We start from the raw sequence: 14,653 nt of genomic DNA, 5'->3' as shown, positions 1-14,653 counted from the left end.
TACTCAGAGAATTATGTTTATACATAGAAAGTTTGTTTATATGTAGACATATACGTAGCATGTTTACACGTAGCATGTTTACACGTAGAAATTAGTATTGAAAGGAAAAGCAGAAAACATGCTATGTGTGATATTTTTCTATTTCCTGTACTTTTATACATGTGTAGCTACACCGAAGATAACAAGGATGATTACAACCTCATGATAACAATGATTATCACTCAGTGATAAGACTGTTTTGCAATTTTTTTCCTTTTTGCCTTTCTTTATTTTCTCAATTTTCTACATAGAATATATATTACTTGTGTAATTCTTTTTGAAGTTAAAAATAATTAAAATTTTGAATATTGATCTGTTTCTGCTTATATGATAACTAATAAATCTGCTACTTCCTTGCATTAAAATGTCTGGGCTTCAACATCTTCTACATCAGTTTATTCTGCCTGTGGCCACCATGATCCCAGGCATGTCAAAATGGGAGGCTCCCCAAGCAGCCACACTTGGGTGTGAACTGGAAGACAGCATTAGACTTTTGCATTTCCAAGAACTGTTTCCCAATGTAGAGTCCATGAAGAGTAGGCTCTGAATTATTAGGCATGGTTAGTGAAGATCCACAGAATCACTGAATACTAGAGCTAGGAGGAAATTTAAAGAGTATCTCTCTAATGGATCCCTGAGATCAGAGAGCACTTCGCTCCAAATCTTCCCATTATTCATCATCCTAATGCTCATATTTGCCAGTAGCAACACTGAAGAAACACAAGAAATCAAAGATTCAGCAATGCAATGAAAAGACAAGCCTAATTCATGGAAATCTTACATTCAGCCAAAAGTTTTTGCTGATAGCAAAAAGCCCCAACCTCTTTCTGAATCCTGCAATCTAAGGCAAGTCAGGAAGGCCAAAGGGGTCTTCGCAAACCTAGCCAACAGAGTGGCCACATGATATCAGATGGAAAAAGCCCAGAACCCAAATTTCTTCTCACACCTGACCTGCCCCAGACTATATTATATACCTAATGTCTTCAATAGCTTTACTGGGGCCTCAGTCAACAAGCTTACCACAGAGAAAGGAGTATATATTACAGCCTCTTTGCTGCTTGTCCTAAAGGACAAGAGAATCTGAAGCAGTTAGCAGCAATTGCTTAGGTACCAAGGCCCCAAACAAACCTATGGGAATGCAGTCTCTCCTTTCAAAAGCTCATCAGCTCCCCAGAAAAGTGTGACCAGAAGACAATTTCAAATGCCAGAGTGGAGGAAACCATTTTGTGCATCCTGTTCACTTGCCAAGCTCACTAGTGCAGCAGGCCGTGCCTTCCCTCCTGCCACTACCTTTCACCTACAGCAAAGTAGCACAAAAACATGTCTTCCAAGATGGCAGACAAGGGGCCATAATCCCACAGAGCCCTTGGAGGACACAATCCTGCTGCTCAGACCCAGACCACTGTGGAGACCCCACAACACAGGAGGAGCTACAGGTCCAGCAGACCAAAGTGAGAGCAGACCACCAGCCCAGCTTCCTGGGAAGCCAGGCCTCTAAGGCCACCCCTACACAGTGAGGGCAACACCCCCTGGAGCCATGGCTATGGTCTTCAGGTCAAGGATTCTGCTCTGCCCTGCATATAACCACACCTGTACATAGTTATGTAGAACTCAATAGCTCAATAGAAATTACTTATGATTCTTTGACCGGCTTACCTGGATCTGAATTCTTCTGTAATATTTTTTAATTAATCCAGGTGGACCCTTCTTCAGGAATAATAAGCCCCAATGTCTCAGAATTACTGAGTGTTCAACACATCCAAGGTGTATCATGGAAATTATTCCACCATAAGGACTAGAGAGACCTTCCCTACCTTCATAGATTCAGCTTGCTAAGTAGAACATACATGAGGCTTAGTTCAGAAAGACAAAGACACTCTCTTTTCAGCAAGTAAGTAGCCAAAAGGGCAGGAAAAGGGGGTGAAAAACGTCACAGCCAGCCCAGCAGAATCCCCTGGTCTTACCATTACATGTGATGATTTCAAATGGGTTCTTAGTACCTTAATTTTGAGGGAAAGAGTGGAAGGAACCAGCCAATGCTTTTGCATGCTTAGTTTCTGCCTATGACACTGAACTCAAGAGAACTGAGACCTCTGGAGAAACCAAAGATGGTTCAAATGACTTGTGAGAATAAATTAACTCAGTGCTCCTTGCTGACAAGTTGACGTTTCCTAATTGTAAAGCAGAACCAGCAGCCACCAACATAGAAGGCCTACCCCACAGATGGAGAAGAGATGAAGCACTGAAACTGAGCCTGAGTGACCTCCCCAGCCCCAGGGCACAGGGCCAGTGGGGCTCCTTCCAAATCAGCAAAGCAAGTTCTCATTACCAAACCAGCTTCAAAGCAGCTGGCTTATTAACATCGGGAAATCCAAGCACCCTCTTCCAGGCTTGGAGACCAGAGGAAAGGGGACGTGAGGAGGGGGGCGGTCCCCAAGGCAAGGGGAGTCTACATTGTGGCCCCAAGAGAGGCCACTTCCCTCCTAAAATGCCTGGGATTTTCCACTTCAGTAGGGGAAGGTATCAAGGCAAAACACTGATAGCAAAACAATGAGGGCCTCCTCATTGACCTCCACGTGCAGTTAGGGATCAGGCACCCAGCAGGCCAGCGTGCCTCTTTCCTGGGTTAGGGAGAGCTAGGCATAACCCCAGCACACCTTTGCCCTCAGAAAAGCTGAGGCCAAACCAAGAAGTCACCAGGAGCAACAGTCGGGCATCAGAGTTGAAACTGATGGCCAGGACTGGGATTGGGCCAGGCTGGGAACTGTCCAGAGCTCTGGTCTCTAGGTGGGGCTATCCTCCAAGATCAGCCAGTCCTTTCCAAGTAGACATACCAAATGTCCCTCATATTCTCTCTCTGAGTGATACCACCGCTTTTCCCAAAACAGAATTTCCCAGAGCCCTACGGGCCTGGTGTCTGCTTGGTGGGAGACTGTCTCAGTCTGTAAACTTCTTATGACTTAGTGACAAGTGAAACTACATTCTTTTTTTTTTTTTTTTAAAGATTTTATTTATTTTTTTGACAGAGACATAGCGAGAGCAGGAACACAAGCAGGGGGAGTGGGAGAGGGAGAAGCAGGCTTCCCGCAGAGCAGGGAGCCCGATGTGGGACTCGATCCCAGGACCCTGGGATCATGACCCAAGCCGAAGGCAGACGCTTAACGACTGAGCCACCCAGGCGCCCGTGAAACTACATTCTGACAGCAACTGCAAATTCCCTAGTACCCAGTGACTTCTCTTTTGTTCTTGGGATACTCCCTCTCACTAGATCACAGACCCACCCATCCCCAGTCCCTGGAATAAAGGCAGAGAGCACAGGGATACCTGGGTGGCTCAGTCGGTTGAGCGTCTGCCTTTGGCTCAAGGTCCTGGGATTGAGCCCCATGTCGGGCTCCCTGCTCAACAGGGCACCTGGTTTTCCCTCTCCCTCCTTCTGCCACTCCCCCTGCTTGTGCGCTCTCTCTAATAAATTTTTTAAAAATCTTAAAAAAAAAAAAGAGCACACCACCACATTTTAACCTGTGAGATGTGGAGAACACCTCTTCTCCTGAGAGCATCAGGCCAAATGGAAGTTATTTTTTCTCCTTCACACAATGAATGCATTGATGAACTCTCTGAATTGGACCCCACCAACATGTAGGAAAGCAGTCATGGGCAGAATTCTGAGGGGCACAAACAGGACCAGCCAGCCTAGATAAGGTGGTAAAGGATGCAAAGCTACTTGGTTTCTCTTCTTCCTGCCCATAGGTTCCCATTTGTCCTGCCTCTCTTGGTCTCAGCTGCCAGTCACTTCAAATCAGCTATGGTGCAATCCAGCAATTGAGGTTATTAATTAATAAATGCTGACAGCATGGCCTTTCCTGGTCATTTGTATATATTAAAATATGATGCATGAGTTCTCCAAGTGGAAGATGTGTTGAGATCCAAAGAAAGGAAGCTATCATGGTGGAATTACAGATTTTGCGTTAGTGCTTTGGAGCAAAAAAGAGCCCATTTCTCCCACAAGCAAATGCCAGCCCAAGACATTGATACTAATATAGATCTTAGAGGCTTGCAATGTGCAAGGTGGCAGGCAGTATCCTTCAACCTCCCCATACATGTGCATTCCCATCCCCACACCACTTGCTCTTTCCTGGCTGCCAGAAGCACAAGGTCTGATGAAATCAGACCCCCTCACCCTAAAGTGTCACTTTCAAGACTTTGAACAATGACGATGGCCAAGGACAGGGAAGGCCAGGGGCTTCTGTCATAAAAAACACTTGGCAGAAAGCCTTAGAAATAGTGTAGGAGAAAAACACAAGCTGGGCTCAATATCCAAATTGAGAGACCAGGCTTGGGGATCTTAATGTTCTCAAAGAAGAGGAGAAACCACTTTTTTTCTTCATTTTCCACTTTTGCCAAAAGGCATTTTCAACAAAACACAGAATCTCATTTCTTCAGAGGAAAAATAACTGGGAGACAAGCTGATCACTGGCATAGCGGCCTGGCTCATTCACAGCAGGCAGGACCACACATGGGATGACAGAGCTGAGCTGAAGGAGCTCTCCATGGCAGAGACCCTAAGTGCAGATGTTACAAAGATCAAGTGTTTCCTGCGGCATTACTGATGAAGGATAGTTGGAAGGCAGGCAGGCAGGGACAAGGGCCCCCCTCTCCCCCCGCCCTAAGAGGAAACCACCCTCGAAAGGATCTTACACCACCCTGGAAGGAGCCCTCCACCCTTTCCCATGTGATAGGTAGATGACAAAAACCTGATTGGATGACAGGCACAGGGAGGGTTCATCAGATTAAAACAGCCCTGCTAACAAGCCCATAAAAACCCCTAGACTTAGAAACTCCCAGGGCAAGCCTCTCGGGTCCCCTCCCTCTTTGGGAGCTTTGTACTATCACTTTGCTATCATTCAGTAAACCTTGCTTTGCTGCCCACAACTCTGCCCGGTCTACCTCTTCACTCTCTGAAGCGGCGTGACCAAGAACGGTGGGCACCGAAGGAGAAAATCCTGTAACAATACTTCATCTTTCAGTCTTCACAACAGCAATATGGGAAGAACTGCTATTATCCCAGTTTTATGAGATGAGCAAACAAGGGCACAGATCCTTGGGGGAACTTAGCCAAGGTCATACAGCAAGTGTCAGAGCTGGGCTTTAAACCCATGCTGTACAACTCAAAAGCCTGTGCTCCACGATGCAGAGAACTGCCTAAGTGGCATCCACACAATGGGAACTTATAGTGTGTGTATATTTATGTACAAATGTGTATGCAAGTGTGTACAATATATAAACCAATGATGTAAATCCAGAGGTGTGTACCTGGGTAGCCAAGAAAACCTCACCCAGATTAGGGTAACAAAGGATTTAGTCAAAATACTATGGGTCAGGGATGCTTGGGTGGCACAGTTGGTTAAGCGTCTGACTCTTTTTTTTTTTTTTTAAAGATTTTATTTATTCATTTATTTGAGAGAGTGAGAGAGAGAGCACATGAGAGGGGGGAAGGTCACAAGGAGAAGCAGACTCCCCGCCGAGCAGGGAGCCCGATGCGGGACTCGATCCTGGGACTCCAGGATCATGACCTGAGCCGAAGACAGTCGCTTAACCAACTGAGCCACCCAGGCGCCCTAAGCGTCTGACTCTTGACTTTGGCTCAGGTCATGATCTCAGGGTCCTGAGATCAAGCTTCATGTGGGGCTCCCCACTCAGTGGAGTTTGCTTGAGATTCTCTCTCTCCCTCTCCCTCTGCCCCACCCCCTGCTCTCACTCACGCAAGCGCGCACACGTGCTCTCGTGCTCTCTCTCTCAAATACATAAGTAAAATCTTAAAAAAAAAAAAAAAAAGAAAGAAAGAAAGAAAAGAAAATACTATGGGTCAGGGGCTACCTCTAAGGAGAGGAGCTGGAAAGGAAGGAGATTTACTTTTCCCTGTATGTCTGGATGCCCTGTTCGAACATTTTATCATGATACGTGTACTTCCTACTTTAAAACTTTTTTTTTTTTTTAAGATTTTATTTATTGGACAGAGAGAGAGAAAACACAAGCAGTGGGGAGTGGGAGAAGGAGAGGCAGAGTCCCCGCTGAGCAGGGAGCCCAATGCGGGGCTCAATCCCAGGACCCTGGGATCATGACCTGAGCTGAAGGCAGACGCTTAACCAACTGAGCCACCCAGATGCCCCTTTAAAAACTTCAACTGAAAAGAAAAGTCTGTAAGTTGTTGAGTCACTAAGTATTTGAAATTTACTGAGTCATATTTTCAAAAACATAGATATATGAGAAAAAGCAATCCCACATGACAGAGGCCTATTGCATGTATCACACAGGGGCCAGGAGAGGTGGCTTCATTCAGTGCAGGAGAGAGGACTCGGCTGGGGGTGTCTGAGCTGCTCAAGACCCAAGAACAGTAAAAGCGAAAACATTCAACGATCCTCTCCCATTTTCATTTTCAAAGAAAAAACCCCACTACTGCTATAGGATCTGCCTCTCTTTAGAAAGTCAGTGAAAGAATGGATGACCTCACTTTCCCCAACAGGCGAGTCCTAAAGTGTTATTCACAAAACAAAACTTGAGTAAATCGGTTCATATTTTAAATACCCTAGCAAAGGTTCTTGTTTTCGCAATCCTGATGAGATCTTTGCAAACCAAAGAAGCTGATCGTGATAACACAGTGTTTTGTAAATCTTTTTCTTTCTTTTTTTTTCTTTCTTTCTTTCTTTTTCTTCCTCCCTCCCTCCCTCCCTCCCTCCCTCCCTCCCTCCCTCCCTCCCTCCCTCCCTCCCTCCCTCCCTTCCTTCCTTCCTTCCTTCCTTCCTTCCTTCCTCTCTTCCTTCCTTTCTTTTTCTTTTTTCTTTTTGATGCTGTACAAGGTCCTGGTTTCAGACTGGAGCCAATCTTGTGAGCTGCCTGGGTGTCTGGGAGACCGGTAGGGAAGCTTGGGCTAGAGCCCATTTGCATGAGACCAAGGACCCTCCTGCAAGAGACGTCATTAAAAGGCAGAGGGAACCTGTACAAGCTGCGCAGGCTCAACCCAATAAGAAAACCTTGGGCAGGTGTGATTCAGAACCTTAGAGCCTTGTCAGTGTTAGGAAATTTCTTCCCCGCTGCCTCTGAACTCAAGACAAGTCATACAGCAGAAGGGAGCTATGAACACAAGCTCTAGAAAATGTCACAAGGTTCTTTGACATCCCATCAAAGAGGTAAGTGGTATTCTCTCCACTTCTGCCCTGAACCAAGCGGATGTCACTAACTTGAGGGCTCCAGCAGAGACAGTACCCGCCTGGGCCCCTCAGGGCTCCCCTCAGGAGCAGGATCACCCTGTTGCCAGTGGTGGGGACAGCGCCAGGCACACAAGGTAAACCCCTTGGCACAGAGATCCAAGCCTTAACTGGGGGCCCCAGGGAGAGAGGAGGGCTGAGGCTGACCTGGCAGAATTGGGCTAGTAGAGGTGAGAAAGAGACTGGCAGATACCACACGGTGGCACAAAGTAGTCACGTACGTGAGCACCGCACGCTGTGCCTGGAGACTCCTCGAGACAACTGTGCAAGATCTGGGGGCAGTCGGGCAGTTCTGCAACAGCTCGTTGCGGAGACAGCCAGGAAAGGGAAGTCCTGCAGATGGTTCTTAGTGGCATCTTACTTGTAACCCCAGGCTAGTGGGCTGTGTTGTGGTCTGAGGACGCTCAGTCAAAACATCTTCGGTTTTTTTACAAATATGAATTAACTGGAATACTAAATCCTAGCCTGTTAATCTGGTAATTAAAGTATTTTTTTAATCATAGTCAGCCTTAGCTTCTCGCCCTGCCCGCCCTCCCCCCCCAAAACTTCATGCATGACTTCAGCTTTACTTTCCCTCTTAAGACATGCCAAAATGCTGAGTCACTAAAAAAAAAAAAAAAAATTAAATAAATAAATAAATTTTTAAAAATGTAAAAGCAGAAAAGAAAGTAAAGGAAGAGTGAGCCTGCTTCGTAGCGCTAGCCTTTGTAATGACCTAAGCGGCACTTTTTCCCCTGGTTGTGATTCCTGTGATGCTAAAGGACGTCACATTGCACAATCTTAATAAGGTTTCCAATCAGCCCCACCCGCTCTGGCCCCACCCCCACCCTCCAACAAAGATTTATCAAATGTGGGATTTTCCCATGAGTCTCAATATTAGAGTCTCAACCCCCAATAAATATGAGACTGGGGATGTCTGAGGCTCATTCTGCCCTCGAGCCCACCAGGAACGCAAGAGAGCTCCATCTGCCCTCCAGGACCCCAGCTATGAACTCCCTCTCCGCAAGTAAGTGAAGGAAATCCCTAGCCCTGGAACCGCCTGGCAGCCGGGCCTGGCTGAGGGAGGGGTGTGTGTCCGCTGGGAGGGCTGGCCGGCAGCCAGCAGCCAGAAGCACAGCTCCCCCAGCTGTGCAGTCTGCTCACTGGCTGCTCTCCCTTGCCTCCCGCACAGGCGCTTTCAGTCCAGTCGCCTTCTCCCTGGGGCTGCTCCTGGTGATGGCTACTGCTTTCCCTACCCCGGGACCTATGGGAGGAGAGTCCCAAGCTGATGCCACCTCAAATAGACTACCACTCACCTCTCCAGACAAAATGGAAGAATTCATTAAGTACATCCTCGGCAAAATCTCTGCACTGAGAAAGGAGGTGGGTAGGCTCAACTGAGGGTGATAAAGGGCCTGTGTGGGCATTCATCTCCTGGCTCCTGGATGTGGACAAGGGCTCCTGCACTGGGAGGTCTTTGCTGGGTTCCGGGGCAGTACAGACTTCAGGCCAAAGGGGCAGACTGTCTACTGTACTTCTCTTCTGCTGCTGGTCTCTCCTTTCCCTCCTGGAAAATATACAATGGGGCTGAAATCCATGCCCCCTGGCCCATTCCCAGCTCCAGACTTGGCAGGAACTGGGTGTCACTGACTCTCAGGACTTCCTTATCTCTAACCAAAAAAATAAGGTCTATCAATCTTCTTTGTGTCTCTTGGACTTTGGAAGGATAAGCAAAGTGCCACCTGAAATAAATGTTGAGCTTCTCAGGACAATCGCAGAACTTTTAGGTTTTGGAAGTTCAGTGGTTAGGGACTCCCTAGAGTCATGCCAGCATATAAGATGCATATGTGGTAGCCCACCCAAGTGGCAAAATCATAGATAGGTTAATGCAGCTCCAAAGCTTTAAACGTAAGGTAATTTGGCTGTTCAGCTGAAAGGAAAGAACACAGGAGAGAGTATTGGGAGCCCGAACCAAATCTAGTTCTGGTTCTGCTGAACCAGCTTTGTGATCTTTGGCAAATTCCCTACCATCTCTGGGCCCCCTCTCTAAAATTATGGAATTGGACTAGATCCTCATAGGTCCTTCTAGCTGGAACATTATATAGCTCAAATTATATTCACCCAATTATCATCAAAATTACTGTCACTTATCAAGTACCTACTATGTGCCACACACTTTACATAAATATTATGTCTCATCTTCACAAATAAAAACTTAGAAGGGAGGAGTTTCATTATCCCCAATTTGAAGAGATAGGGACACAGAGACTCAGGATAGGTAACAGATGTGAAGTCATAGGTAAGCCCAGCATCGAACCCAAGTGTGCCCATCTTCACTAGACCTTGCTTGCTTGGATGCTAATGCGGTGTGACTTCATTTTCTTAGAGAACTTCCTGCCATGGTAAAACATGAATCGGCCCTCTAGTGGTGTTTGTTTTAAGGGGCACTTATATGATAACAGTTCTGGTATTCCTTCCCAGATGTGTGACAAGTATAACAAGTGCGAAGACAGCAAGGAGGCACTGGCAGAAAACAACCTACATCTTCCAAAACTGGCAGAAAAGGACGGATGCTTCCAATCTGGGTTCAACCAGGTACGAACACATCACATTTACTTTTAGCTACTCCTTAGTCAAAAGTTCTCCCTCTTATATGCAGTGTCTGTATACATACAGACCAGACAGAAAACAAAGAAGGGGATCAATGTAAAGAACATCATGTAAATTTCATGAGGAGGCCAACTTAAATCTTTCTAAGGCAACTTATTTTTGAATGGCGTGATTAGAGGTAGCCCTTCTGTGTTGGGATTTTCACAACTGTCAAATGTTAGAAACCCCATCAGGTTTAGCTCATTCATCCTGGATAAGGTGGTCCTTCTCCTTGGCTGCCCTTAGCAGGATCCAGGTCTGCCCTTCCTGTAGAGGTCATTCTCTACACCCTTCTCCTTCCAGACCATGGGATATGCTGAACTGACTTCAGAACAGTCCATAAAAAGAGGTTTCAGTCCAGTATCGACAAGGGCAGGAGTACAGCCAGAAGGGAGAATATTAAGGGGAGAATCAGAGAAGGACCCCCTTGCCACATTCAGGCTTTGGGTAAAACTGATTAACTGATGTCTCTGTCCGGATAATTTAAAAAGGGGCCATCTGAGGCTGTCTGATGTCTCAAAATATAATGCTCAGAAATATTTTAAGTTCCCTGGAAGGGCAGAGGGAGAAGGTGCTGACTTCTAGCAATTTTAGCTTTTAAAATTGATTATATCTTTCTAGAAATAACCAATTTCCCCATCTTTCCTCTTAGGAGACCTGCCTGACAAGAATCACTACTGGTCTTCTGGAGTTCCAGATACACCTGAAATACATCCAGGCCAACTATGAGGGTAATAAGGAAAATGCCAACTCTGTGTACATCAGTACCAAACTCCTGCTCCAGATGCTGATGAGAAAGGTGAGCGTTTCCTCATCCCCTCCCTTGGTGCGAGGAAGACAAGCTCAACGAAAGGAACCTAGACAACTTGGGAGTGCAGAGCCCATTCAAAAGAGACTAGCCACATGAAAAGGAGAGGATCTAACAAATAGTTCCCATTAGTTGAAACCTTTTTTTTTTTTCTTTTGGCTCTCTTCTGCAAAAGACATCATTAACTGTATTTAAAACTATATTAAATGAGGTGGATTTTAACATCATCTTCTAGAATAGCTTAAGAAATAGGAAAAAAAATCTGCAGAGGCAGAAGGAAGCACATCCAATCCTGCTCAGTGATCCATAGTAAAAAAGAACACAGAGCACAAAAATTATTTTAGTATTTTAGTTACTGCCAAATGATATTCTTGCCATTGTGGTATTTTCAACTCTTTCCCCCTACTTTTTGACAGAAGAGCTAATGCTGAGAAATGGTAAAAGGCTGGAAGAGCAGGTACCGAAGGCGTTGGTCACTACCAGCTAGCCATTCAAATGCCCCAGAATGGAGGCTTGAAGGCACAGTGTGTGGGTGAGCTGAACAGAGCCCGATGAGAAGGTCCCTAGACAGAGAAGCAGGCACATTGGTGTTGATACTGTCGCTACGTCTCTTGGCCGTCTGCCTTAGGCCAGGGCTTTTCCCACTTTAAAATCACACCAAACCTCCGGGGATCTCGTCACAGTGCAGAGTCTGATCCAGCAGGTCTGGGGTAAGACCTGAGAGTCACACCCCTGATAAGCTCCCAGTGATGCCGATGCTGCAGTGCTCCTGAAGCACACTTTGGAGGTGCAAGGCCTCCCACAATTACCTAGACTCATGTCAGTGGGTCTGTGGAAAGGTGTTTCCGGGTCCTCCTTACGCCCCATCAGATCAGTGGGCCCTCAGCAGACGCCGGCTGGATGGGGCTATGTGCCAGGCACTGGTTAGCATAAGGGAAGACTAGCATAAGGGAAGACAAGATACCACGGCTGCCCTCGCCATGCTCGTGGTCTAAAAGAGATAGAGCAGCAAAAAGGTGATCAGAAGTCAGTTGCCGTGAAAGGCCTGCACACAGGGTGGGCTCGGGTGGGCTCGGAGGAGAGGCGCCTCACCCTACCTGGGTGAGTCAGGGCAGGCAGCTCCAAGTAGTCCCCTTCACCCCGAATTTGAATGTCTCCCACAGCCCAGAGCATCCCTCCACTGCAAAGGATTTGTTCAGCATTTTTTTTTAAAGATTTTATTTATTTATTCATAAGAGACACAGAGAGAGAGAGAGAGAGGCAGAGGGAGAAGCAGGCTCCCCGCCGAGCAGGGAACCCGATGCGGGACTCGATCCCAGGACCCTGGGATCATGACCTGAGCCGAAGGCAGTCGCTCAACCAAGTGAGCCACCCAGGCGCCCTGATTTAGTCTTTTTTTTTTTTTTTTAAGATTTTATTTATTTATTTGAGAGAGAGAGAATGAGAGACAGAGAGCATGAGAGGGAGGAGGGTCAGAGGGAGAAGCGGGCTCCCCGCTGAGCAGGGAGCCCGATGCAGGACTCGATCCCGGGACCCTGGGATCATGACCTGAGCTGAAGGCAGACGCTTAACGACTGAGCCACCCAGGCGCCCCTATTTTTTTTTTAAGATTTTATTTATTTATTTGAGAGAGAGAGTGAGAGACAGAGAGCATGAGAGGGAGGAGGGTCAGAGGGAGAAGCAGGCTCCCCGCCGAGCAGGGAGCCCGATGTGGGACTCGATCCCAGGACCCCGGGATCATGACCTGAGCCGAAGGCAGTCGCTCAACCAAGTGAGCCACCCAGGCGCCCTGATTTAGTCTTTTTTTTTTTTTTAAGATTTTATTTATTTATTTGAGAGAGAGAGAATGAGAGACAGAGAGCATGAGAGGGAGGAGGGTCAGAGGGAGAAGCGGGCTCCCCGCTGAGCAGGGAGCCCGATGCAGGACTCGATCCCGGGACCCTGGGATCATGACCTGAGCTGAAGGCAGACGCTTAACGACTGAGCCACCCAGGCGCCCCTATTTTTTTTTTAAGATTTTATTTATTTATTTGAGAGAGAGAGTGAGAGACAGAGAGCATGAGAGGGAGGAGGGTCAGAGGGAGAAGCAGGCTCCCCGCCGAGCAGGGAGCCCGATGTGGGACTCGATCCCAGGACCCCGGGATCATGACCTGAGCCGAAGGCAGACGCTTAACCATCTGAGCCACCCAGGCGCCCGATTTGTTCGATATTTAAATAGTTCTTTCTGCTTTTTTCTCCCCTCAGGTAAAGAGTCAGGATGAAGTGACCACCCCGGACCCCACCACAGACACCAGCCTGCAGGCCGTCCTGAAGGCGCAGGACAAGTGGCTGAAGCATACAACAATTCACCTCATCCTGCGGAGCCTTGAGGATTTCCTGCAGTTCAGCCTGAGGGCTGTTCGGATCATGTAGCCTGGGCATCTAAGATTGCTGTAGTTCGTGGGCATTCCTTTCTCTGGGCGGAAACCTGTCCATCGGGCACATAACTTATGTTGTTCTCTGTGAAGAACTAAAAGTATGAGCGTTAGGACACTATTTTAATTATTCTTAATTTATTGATATTTAAATATATGATGTTGAGTTAATTTATATAAGTAATAGATATTTATATTTTTTATGAAGTGCCACTTGAAATATTTTATGTATTCATCTTGAAAAAGTTAACATAAAATGCTATGCGGCTTGAATATCCTTGATGTTTCAGAGCCGGGTCATTTCTTGGAATGTGTAGGTTTACCTCAAATACATGGCTAACTTATGCAGATTTTTAAAAGAAATATTTATATTGTATTTATATAATGTTTAAATTGTTTTTATACCAATAAACACCTTTCTAAAAAAAAAAAAAAAAAAAATCAGCCAAATAAGCCTCTGTGTGTCCCGTGAAATTTTTAACATAAACAAGCTTCTGTCACCAGCACTACTACGAGCCAAAAAGAGCTGCAGTCACCCGGGGAAAGATAGAATGGAACACCTACTGCATGGCAGGCATGTGCTGTACGTGTTGTATCTATGATATTTAATCCCTGCCCTTGTACACTCTTTTATGGAGGTGGGAGAGTAAGGGATTTCCCCAAGTCACCAAGCTGGAAGGTCAGGCACAGGCCCAGATTTTAAATCCAGGTCTAATTGCCTCCAGGCCCCCTACTCTTAACCTTTAGGTCCCACTGCTTCCCAGGAAACCTTTTCAAAGATGTAGAAAATCCCAACATGTTAATACAGGGAATACATTTAGATGTGATCAAAAGCCTTTGAAATAACATAACTGTTTGTATAAGACCTAGTAATGTGCACTTCCAAACAATATCTAGAAGTTCTGCCTCCCCCCCCCCCCCGGGTCCCTTCAACATTACACATACCTGTCTATCATAGCACCTACCACATTGCACCACATGGCATTTCTTTCCAGCCAGCCTTCTTTCTTCCAGAAGGCAGACTCTATTATATTCATCTTTGCATCCTGAGCCCATGGCCCAGTAAACATTTGTTAAATGAAGAAACCATATACATAGATGACCAAACATAAGACACTTCAATTTGGGGGGACATATACTGTTGGTCAATGAGTGGAGATATTACAAATACTGTGTCTATATGCATCTTCATCTTCAAGAAAAATAGCAAGAGTTAAGAAGAAACATTCTAAGAACTAGAGGAGGCAATGAATAATCAGTATACATATATATATATATACATACATCCATTTCCTTTCCCACCAGCAATATTCTTTGTGGTAAGAGAGGCAATCTGAGTAACCACACACAGCCCCTCTATCCCACCTCAACACCGTGCTGGAAATTTGGTAAAGATTTCCCCCTTTCAGCCCAGCAATATGAAAGTTCTGTCTTCTAATAAAGCTTTCCTCACTCTGGCCACCATAGACTTCTTCCTCCAGGGGAGGAAATCTGCTGAGCAA

General features: G+C 46.3%; 2 protein-coding genes across 2 annotated transcripts in view; one reads left to right on the top strand and one right to left on the bottom strand.

Annotated features, from left to right (window-relative positions):
- The window catches only part of TOMM7 (translocase of outer mitochondrial membrane 7), a 105,793-nt gene that overhangs the window by 30,307 nt on the left and 60,833 nt on the right, over nt 1-14,653 (bottom strand). The window lies entirely within an intron of this gene.
- Nucleotides 8,154-13,602, top strand: IL6 (interleukin 6). The gene is made up of 5 exons (XM_064575176.1): nt 8,154-8,307; nt 8,473-8,663; nt 9,762-9,875; nt 10,582-10,728; nt 12,982-13,602. Exons 1-5 carry the CDS (start codon nt 8,202-8,204, stop codon nt 13,147-13,149), a joined length of 726 nt encoding a protein of 241 aa, XP_064431246.1. The 5' UTR covers nt 8,154-8,201; the 3' UTR covers nt 13,150-13,602.

The sequence above is a fragment of the Mirounga angustirostris genome, unplaced genomic scaffold (assembly GCF_029215605.1).
Source record: "Mirounga angustirostris isolate CCGP_5_RB_7025 unplaced genomic scaffold, mMirAng1.0.hap1 SCAF_12, whole genome shotgun sequence".
NCBI lineage: Eukaryota > Metazoa > Chordata > Mammalia > Carnivora > Phocidae > Mirounga > Mirounga angustirostris.
This window is presented reverse-complemented; position numbering and strand designations above follow the sequence as displayed.

Bases quoted from the DNA above. Each gene is read 5' to 3' on its own strand.
- IL6 (XM_064575176.1), top strand. From the start codon at position 8,202: ATGAGACTGGGGATGTCTGAGGCTCATTCTGCCCTCGAGCCCACCAGG. The intron at 8,308-8,472 runs GTAAGTGAAGGA...CCTCCCGCACAG, and splicing joins TATGAACTCCCTCTCCGCAA to GCGCTTTCAGTCCAGTCGCC. The intron at 10,729-12,981 runs GTGAGCGTTTCC...TTCTCCCCTCAG, and splicing joins TCCAGATGCTGATGAGAAAG to GTAAAGAGTCAGGATGAAGT.